General features: G+C 44.2%; 1 protein-coding gene across 6 annotated transcripts in view; it reads left to right on the top strand.

Moving 5' to 3' along the window:
- atp8b5a (ATPase phospholipid transporting 8B5a) overlaps positions 1 to 9,002 on the top strand; it is a 23,822-nt gene extending 14,820 nt beyond the window's left edge. For 5 of the 6 annotated variants that reach the window (XM_053674489.1, XM_053674490.1, XM_053674492.1 and 2 more), the window contains 16 exons: positions 132 to 340; positions 464 to 510; positions 1,665 to 1,830; positions 2,113 to 2,298; positions 2,402 to 2,517; positions 2,712 to 2,876; positions 3,128 to 3,239; positions 3,326 to 3,431; positions 3,693 to 3,834; positions 3,967 to 4,150; positions 4,474 to 4,697; positions 4,810 to 4,893; positions 4,985 to 5,206; positions 5,447 to 5,585; positions 5,910 to 6,040; positions 6,493 to 9,002. In XM_053674489.1, the coding sequence (XP_053530464.1) occupies positions 132 to 340; positions 464 to 510; positions 1,665 to 1,830; positions 2,113 to 2,298; positions 2,402 to 2,517; positions 2,712 to 2,876; positions 3,128 to 3,239; positions 3,326 to 3,431; positions 3,693 to 3,834; positions 3,967 to 4,150; positions 4,474 to 4,697; positions 4,810 to 4,893; positions 4,985 to 5,206; positions 5,447 to 5,585; positions 5,910 to 6,040; positions 6,493 to 6,789 (2,530 nt within the window). In that variant the 3' untranslated portion in view covers positions 6,790 to 9,002. The remainder of the gene's footprint in view (positions 1 to 131; positions 341 to 463; positions 511 to 1,664; positions 1,831 to 2,112; positions 2,299 to 2,401; positions 2,518 to 2,711; positions 2,877 to 3,127; positions 3,240 to 3,325; positions 3,432 to 3,692; positions 3,835 to 3,966; positions 4,151 to 4,473; positions 4,698 to 4,809; positions 4,894 to 4,984; positions 5,207 to 5,446; positions 5,586 to 5,909; positions 6,041 to 6,492) is intronic. The other variant, XR_008393239.1, reaches the window with a different exon arrangement.
- Positions 9,003 to 9,372: the final 370 nt, after the last annotated feature.

Genomic DNA, 9,372 nt, shown 5'->3' with positions numbered 1-9,372 from the left:
GCTCACTGGGTTTTAGTCAGTAACAATAACAAAACACAGTTTAGGACTGAGTGAAATAAGAGACAGTAGAATGACTTTCAGACGTGTGTGTGTGTGTGTGTGTGTGTGTGTGTGTGTGTGTGTGTGTTCAGTATGGAGGTGATCCGTCTGGGGAACAGTTACTACATTAACTGGGACAGACTGATGTATCACGAGCGCAGCGGCACGCCGGCCGAGGCTCGCACCACCACGCTGAACGAAGAGCTCGGACAGATCAACTACGTCTTCTCTGACAAGACCGGCACACTCACACAGAACATCATGAACTTCTCCAAGTGTTCCATCGGTGGCAAGACTTACGGTCTGACACACACACACACACACACACACACAGACACACACACTTGTACACACACACGTATATAAAAACAAACATAAAATTCACAGCAGTTAAATGAAACTGAATGTGTTGTTTGTCCTGCAGGAGATGTGATTGACCACTACACAGGACAGAGGCTCGAGATCTCAGAGGTATGAAACTGTGTGTGATTATTATGAGTGTGTGATTATAGTTAGAGTGTGATTATTATGAGTGTGTGATTATTATGAGTGTGTGATTATAGTTAGAGTGTGATTATTATGAGTGTGTGATTATTATGAGTGTGTGATTATAGTTAGAGTGTGATTATTATGAGTGTGTGATTATTATGAGTGTGTGATTATAGTTAGAGTGTGGTTATTATGAGTGTGTGATTATAGTTAGAGTGTGATTATTATGTGTGTGTGATTATAGTTAGAGTGTGATTATTATGTGTGTTGATAGCACTTGTGTGATTATAGTTGGTGTGTAATTATAACGATGGTGGGGTTAGTGAGTTTGTGGCTACAGCGAGTGTACAAGTCAGTGTGCTGTAAACCTGTAACTTTTTTCCTGTAATTTGTGGGAAATTAACAGTTCATATCTCAGCTTTGGAGTGTGATGTTCAGACCAAACTTGCCTTACGATGTACAGCCTGACAGCGGTATCAGTGCAAATATGAAGAAGATTGAATAAAGTGTGTGATTACAACAAGTGTGTGATTATAGCGTGTGTGATGACAAGTATTTGACTTTAGTCAGTGTGTAATTATAACGAGTGACTGCAGCAAGTGTGTGATTATAGTGTGTGATTATGGTGAGATTATGGTGAGTGTGATTATAGTGAGTGTGTGTGATTTATAGTGTGTGTAATTATAATGTGTGTGACTGCAGCAAGTGTGTAGAATTGAGTGTGTCCAAACCTGTATATTCTAGTGACTGTAATTAGTGTGAAATTGACGCCTCATATCTCAGCTTTGGAGTGTGATATTCAGACCAAACTTGCGTTACTGTCTACATCTCGAACTCATTCACTCAACGCTGCCAACATGAAGATTGGTGAAAGGCTCAATTTTCACCCATAAACTCTCCAAAGGGGTTTTGTGTATTTAGAGGCTAAAAATTCCTCAAATTCAACCCGTGGGGTAAAGACACACAGGAGCATAGTCAGTGTGTGATTACTGAGTGCTTGATTACAGTGAAACGTGTGTGTGTGTAGGACAGTGTTTATTGTTCATTGTGTGTAAATGATATTTAGTGACATGTGTGTGTGTGTGTGTGTGTGTGTGTGTGTGTGTGTGTGTGTGTGTGTGTGTGTGTGTGTGTAGGACACACTCCCTGTGGATTTCTCCTTTAACGATCTTGCTGATGGGAAGTTCCAGTTCTATGATGCCTCTCTGTTGGAGGCAGTGAAGCTCGGCACTCCACAAGTTTGCAATTTCTTCAGACTGCTTGCTCTGTGCCACACCGTCATGCCCGATGAGACCAACAATGGTGTGTGTGTGTGTGTGTTTGTGAGGGAGAGAGAGATTGTTGAGGGAGCAGGGCTGTGGAGAAATTAGAGGGCGGGCTTAAAAGCACAAACCACTAATTAACCAGTTAACACACACAATAATGTTATACTGATCACTCCCATTTTATTAGAAACAACACCGCCACTGTAAACGGACACATTTATAAGTATGTCACCCTGTGTGTGTGTGTGTGTGTGTGTGTGTGTGTGTGTGTGTGTGTGTGTGTGTGTGTGTGTGTGTGTGTGTGTGTGTGTGTGTATAGAGTTGGTGTATCAGGCTCAGTCTCCAGATGAGGGCGCTCTGGTGACGGCGGCGCGTAATTTTGGCTTCGTGTTCCGCTCGCGTTCTCCGGAGTCGCTGTGTGTGGTGGAGCTCGGTGAACTACGCTGCTATGAGCTGCTCGCCATCCTCGACTTCAACAACGTCCGCAAGAGGATGTCTGTCATCGGTACGGGCCATGCCGCGCGCGTGTGTATGTGTGTGTGTGTGTGTGTGTGTGTGTGTGTGTTACTTTCTCTCTGACGTGTCTGATAATGTAATCTGTGTCTCAGTGCGTAGTCCAGAGGGACAGCTCTCACTCTACTGTAAAGGAGCAGACACCATCATTTATGAGCGACTCCACAACTCCTGCAGCAAACTGATGGAGGTCACCACAGAACACCTGAATGTAGGTCACACACACACCTTTCTTTGCCCTGAAAGCTTCATACCTGACTACCTGTAACACATTTGTTGGGTCCTGTGAGATGAGATCCAAGTCCCACTGCACTCTACAGACTACATACCTGTGTGTGTGTGTGTGTGTGTGTGTGTGTGTGTGTGTGTGTGTGTGTGTGTGTGTGTGTGTGTGTGTGTGTGTAGGAATTTGCTGGAGAGGGTCTGCGCACACTGGTCTTGGCCTATAAGGATCTGGATGAGCAGTATTTCTCTGAGTGGAAACAGCGCCACCATGAGGCGAGCACTTCTCTTGATCAACGGGAAGAAAAACTCAACGACCTGTTTGAGGAGGTTGAAAGAGACTTGCAGGTACACACACACACACACACACACACACACACACACACACACACTAGTCAAATCAGTGCAGGGAATATTCTATTGGATTTTAGTCGATTATGTCACACGTAGATAATAAAATGTTGAAAAGTTTACGTTAGTCCTATATTATAATTATTGAATGAAAATGGAGGGTGATGAAGGCTTGGAGTCCATTTTGGGTTGTTTGTCCAAAACGTTCTGGAACCCGTGCGGTAAGCTGTGTGTTACTGGTGTGTTAGTTAATCGGAGCCACAGCGATCGAGGACAAGCTCCAGGATGGTGTGTCGCAGACCATCGAGCAGCTGGCCAAAGCTGACATCAAGATCTGGGTGCTGACAGGAGACAAGCAAGGTAATTCACCCTCACACCTGAAATCACATCAGTTTATCATACTCAGGCACACATTCACTGACTTGGTTTCTCACCATTTTGTACAGAAACTGCAGAGAACATCGGCTACTCCTGTAACCTGCTGCGAGAGGAGATGACTGACGTCTTCGTCATCTCTGCAAAGTCACATGAGGAAGTGAGGAGGGAACTCAGGTAACAATAGCGTAAATCTGTCTCCTGACGTGTTAGAGAACTTCCATATCTGTCTGTTAGAGCTTCTGAAACGAGAGTACAGATTCTATCCATCGATGCAGTTAGTGTTAGTGTGATGTCACTGAACTGCTACTAGGACGCTCAAAGTAATAAGTGACTGCCCCCTGGTGGAGAGTGCGGGCGTCTCAGCGTGAATCACAGAGTGTAGGAGTGCCTCTAATTGTTGACTGTTTGTGTGTGTTCTCGGTCTTGTCCCATCAGAGACGCTCGGGTTAAAATGCTTCCAGACTCAGACGAGGAAGCGTCTTTCATCTCAGATAGCATTCTAGGTAATGAGCCTAAAGTTGTGCACGATGAGAATGTGAGCGGAGATTACGGCCTGGTCATCAACGGCCACAGCCTGGTGAGACACACACACACGCATAGATGTGTAGAATTTTATAATGTATTATACAGTATTGAATACTGCAGTGTCCACCCACAGAGGATAAACTGTAGAGAGTGTGTGTGTGTGTGTGTGTGTGTGTGTGTGTAGGCGTACGCTCTGGAGCGCAGTATGGAGCTGGAGTTCCTGCGTACGGCGTGTATGTGTAAGACGGTGATCTGCTGTCGGGTCACTCCTCTACAGAAGGCTCAGGTGGTGGAGCTCGTTAAGAAATACAAACAGGCGGTGACTCTGGCTATCGGAGACGGCGCTAACGACGTTAGCATGATTAAAGGTCAGTCACTGCTGCCATTCACACAGTCCCCCAATCCTCATAAAACTGGAAATGAATAAAACTGTTTATTTAAAAATATGATCATGAATAAGAACATGAAAGACAGCTCAGCCATGTAAACGAAGATCTGTTAAAGAACAATACTTTTAGGTGAAACGGACTTTCATGTTATCTATTTTTACACCGAGTGTGTTGTGTAGTACAGAATATTTAACTATTATTTAATACTTCTCTTGTCTTTCTAACCCGCCCCCTCTCTCTCCCTCACTCTCTCTCTCTCTCTCTCCCTCACTCTCTCTCTCTCTCTCTCTCTCCCCCCACAGCGGCTCATATCGGAGTGGGCATCAGTGGGCAGGAGGGCATGCAAGCCGTTCTCTCCAGCGATTTCTCCTTCGCTCAGTTCCGTTACCTGCAGCGCCTCCTGCTGGTGCATGGCCGCTGGTCCTACCTGCGCATGTGCAAGTTCCTACGCTACTTCTTCTACAAGAACTTCACCTTCACCTTCGTGCACTTCTGGTACGCCTTCTTCTGCGGCTTCTCCGCCCAGGTGAGCATGTTATCCCGAGCGTGTGAGACGGAGAGAAGGAGAGACTGAAATAAACCTCTTCTAATACCCCACATGACGTGACTGTATGTGTGTGTTGGTTGTGTTGCTGCAGACGGTGTATGACCAAGCCTTCATCGCGCTCTACAACCTAATGTACACAGCGCTCCCGGTTTTGGGCATGGGGCTTTTCGACCAGGTACAACACCTACAAACATTCTCTAACAAGCACAGACCTGTTCCATGTTTCATTCTGTAACAGTGTGTGTGTGTGTGTGTGTGTGGTTCAGGATGTGAACGACAGCTGGGGTCTGGAGTACCCTCAGCTTTATGGGCCGGGTCAGCTGAGTGTGTACTTTAACTTGGGAACCTTTATGAAGTGTGCGCTCCACAGCTGCTACAGCTCCCTGGTACTGTTCTTTGTGCCCTACCTTTCCCTGTACGACACCGCGGACTACCAGTCCTTTGCCCTGCTCACGCAGACGTGCCTCATCTTCACTGTGTGTGTTCAGGTGTGTAGTGCAGGGACACAGTGAGAGTTCTAAACCCACCACACTGGTAGGTGTTTCACGCATGACGTCATGGAGATGCTTCAGGAATGATGTTATTAAACACTGCAGAGTTGCACATCAGGATGCATTACTGTGAGGACATCCTGATATGTTCCTGTGGGAATGAAGAGGTCAGGAGAAGGTTGATGTTAGTTACTTTGAGGACTGAATACAGGCTCTCCTCTCCTTGTTCCTCTGTAGTTGGGCTTGGACCTGTCGTACTGGACCGCGGTGAATCACCTGTTTGTATGGGGGAGTTTGGGGATGTATTTCCTCGTCTCCTTTGCTATGCAGAGTGACGGACTGCACCAACTCCAGCCGGGCTCCTTCACCTTCATAGGTGAGTACAGCCAGCAGCCGAGACACGTCATGTGACGTCATCACGACACGCATTCAGCCAAAGCTCTCTTCGATTCACGTGCGTCGAACACGAGGACAGCTAAAACGTCTCATTTACCAACAAACATCACTGTGGAAGAGAACAGAAAACTACTCCACCAATCGCACCAAACACTTTTCTCTGCAACAATCACAATAACTCCTGTACAGAGTAACACAAGTACACACCCACTGTAGACAATACTACAACTCTGTACCATGTTTTTAGACTTTTGCAATGATTAAAACAAGTGTGTGTATGTGTGTGTATGTGTGTGTGCGTTAGGCACCGCGCGCAACACTCTGGATCAGCTCAACGTGTGGCTGACGATTGTCCTGACAGTGGTATTGTGTGTGCTGCCAGTACTCATTCACCGCTTCCTGTACAGCCAAATCAGTCCCACTATCAATGACAAGGTACACACACACACACACATATACACACACACACACACACACACACACACACACACAGAGTCAGTGTTCAAATTACGGGTAGCTCTCATAGTTTTCTCCAATATCAGCCTGATGGGGTTCCATATAGTTTATTGTATAAGTGCTTTACAGCATGTTAGAGACACATTGTAGAGTCGTATGGAGATAAATCTAAATCCTGTTATACAGTTCGTGTAACTCCAGTGACCATGTGAACGTCTCAGAACATCAACATCTCCCTCAGATGTGCTGGTCATTTATTATGTAAAGAAACAGTAGCAATATTTGTAGCAACAAAGCTGTGCAATCCACTTATTACACAAACCACGTAAGGATGGACTAAAGAAGATAAACCAGGAAATAGACTATCAACAGTAATAATAATAATAATAATAATAATAATAATAATAATAATAACCTGTCTTGCTGTGCAGGTGAGGTTTATGGTGCACCAGATGAAGGCCCAGCCTCCTCCTCCTCGCCGTCGCACCAGGATCCGCCGCTCTAGCACTCGCCGCTCAGGCTACGCCTTCTCTCACACTCAGGGCTACGGCGACCTCGTCACCTCCAATCGGTTCCTGCGCCGACAGGCCCCGCCCCGGTCCACAGGTTTCACTCCCACAGGCCGCACAGCCTGGTTCAGCCCAATTGGGAAACAGCAGAACTCTAAACAGGAGCTGGAACCCACGAAGCTCCAGCACTATCGTGTTGTTAAAGACTCCGCGTTCTAGAAGTGGAGCTTCGTGATAGACGCAATTGTGATGGATGTGAAGAACAAAAATTAGAAGTGGTTTCTAACGTAGAAACTTCAGGGACCCCAATGAGGCCTGGGTTCTAGAACGGGTCTTAAAACCTAGAACTCTAACGAGCCATCCAATAGCCATCAAGTGCTCCACCTTACCAGGATACTGTGTACGTGAAGGACTTGTACTAAACTCCACTTGAATGAAGAAGAATCCATTTAAAACTGCAGAAGTACTTTTAGAGGCGGGGCTAAAAAGTGGGTTTGAGGAACAAAATGAGAAGTGGATTCCAGAACCAAACTTGGCACCAAAGTTGGTGGCGATGTTCTAACTAAATTAAGAACAGGTTCTAGAGTCCACATTTGGCACAGGTTCTAATACCAAAATTAGACTTTAGTTTTAAAACCAATAAAGGTTCCATTACTCCAAGAGTTCAAGCACCAAATTCAGGCGCAAAAAAGAGAAGCTGGTCCAAAACAACAGCTGAAATCACATTCAGGATCTAGAACTAGACTAATGAGTGGGTTCTAGAGGCTACGTTAGGTCTGGACTTCATGTTTATTTTTACAGCATGAAGAACAGGGCTTCTGGAGCAGTGTTTCCATGGTTCTGCTGTTCTACAGAACAGAACACAATCAGGAGGCCCTCACACACTAAAGGGAACCAGATGTTACCTAAACGTACGAACATGTATTACAATGTTTAGATGTAAATATGAGGTTCTGATATATATATTAATATTTATGCAATATTTTACATTCCTTTACACCACACTCTGTCACACAATATTGCCTACATGTATTAATATGTACACAGTATTATACCTCTCGCTCTCGCTCTCTCTCTCACACACACACACACACACACACTCACACACACACAGAGATTATGGTACCAGGTTTCACAAACGTCATCAATCCCTCATGGACGTGTCCCCAATCACACATCCTGTCTATCATCAGTGCATTGTGGGCATGTCTCAAACCACTGCAGGTGTGGAACAGAGGTGCATCCTGTGTCTGCTGTTGTGAAGAACATCGCAGTGCATTGTGTAGTGTGTAGGGTGCAGCTGGAACGCACTGTTACTACAAAGGCACATGACCCCCAAAGACTGGAATCACATGACCCCCAAAGACTGGAGTCACATGACCCCCAAAGTCACATGACACAACAGACCAAAGGACATATTTGTGCTTTAACAGAATAAAACAGGTGTATAAATTGTATAAAAGGTGTATAAACAGGTGCATGACTCCTGAAAAGCAGCATGTTTATTTTTGTGACCAGGAAGTGCCTTGTGTGTGTGTGTGTGTGTGTGTGTGTGTTGTATTACTAAGAGAGTACTTTACACAAGGTTGTCCATGACTACATTTCCATGGAGAATTTTAACACCAAAGCACCAAACCCCCAGATGTTTTGGGTTTTTATTGAGCTTTCAGATCTGTTAACATTTCCACTTTTTTACTTTCAGTTCCAATGTTTTATGTTTTGTTTGTTGCTGTTTGTTGTTGTTGTTTATTTTAACTTTGTGTTCAGATAAATGCCACTGTTACTGTAAATCAGAAGCCTGTGGAACTGGAAGTGTCCAGGCATCTCCCGATTGTGTAGTTTTGCGTCTCTGGGTTAAAGAGAGGAGCTCAGGTGGATCATGTGACCTGTAACACCACAAAGCTTCCTTTTCATTTTTACTCAATCTTACTGCGCTACATAAACACAGCGCCGCTGTCAATCGCTGTACATGTATTAGCAGCTTAGTTAACATCAGGTAAACTGTTCAAACTTGCAGCTAATCTCTCTACTAGTGTGGTGATGGAATCAGCTTTGTGATTGGCTTGTCAAATTTAACTTAAGAGACGCATATCAGAGTTCGGCAATCTTTTTTTTTCACAGTAATGTTTATAGCGCAATGTTGGTACCATGTTACTGCAACGCTGCACGTTTTCGTTGTAATCATGCTAATATAAATCTCTGTGATATTTATGTCTAATTGGGAATGTTGTGAATAAAGCATCATTACCATGTGACATTTCCAGAACCATCCAGAACCTGTCGAGTACGTTTAATAAACGCTCTGGTTTTAGACGGTGTATGTATGGTATGGGTAAGGCTTCCTATAAAGTCTAGTTTTAGGCTTAAATGATTATGTTTATATTTTTTACTACAGACATTTATATAAATAAAAGACTTTTATATCCAGAGAACGTGAGTCTGAATCTATTTTCATATAAATATAATTTTATAATGATTTAAAACAGTTAATACTACATGACTAATCAAGAGCACACAACTTTCAGAAACTGGTGAACAGAATTTAAAAAAAAAAAGAAAATTCGTGCTTTTTTTTGCAGAAAGTTACTTGAACTGGTGAAATCACAACTGCAGGAAATAGTTTTGCGTGTGATCTTTCGCACTGATGTTTGCTGGTAAACGAGACCTTTTAAACGACCACGTGAATCGAAGGAGGGATTCGGCTGAACGTGCGTTCTCATGACGTCTCATGACGCGTCTTCGCCGTAATTTTGAAAAACTGCTAGATTTTGCGTTCATCTTTACGATTGCGAAATCTCTACA

Source organism: Ictalurus punctatus, chromosome 22, assembly GCF_001660625.3.
Source record: "Ictalurus punctatus breed USDA103 chromosome 22, Coco_2.0, whole genome shotgun sequence".
NCBI lineage: Eukaryota > Metazoa > Chordata > Actinopteri > Siluriformes > Ictaluridae > Ictalurus > Ictalurus punctatus.
The sequence above is the reverse complement of the archived record's forward strand: the minus strand, read 5'-3'. Positions and strand labels throughout refer to the sequence as shown.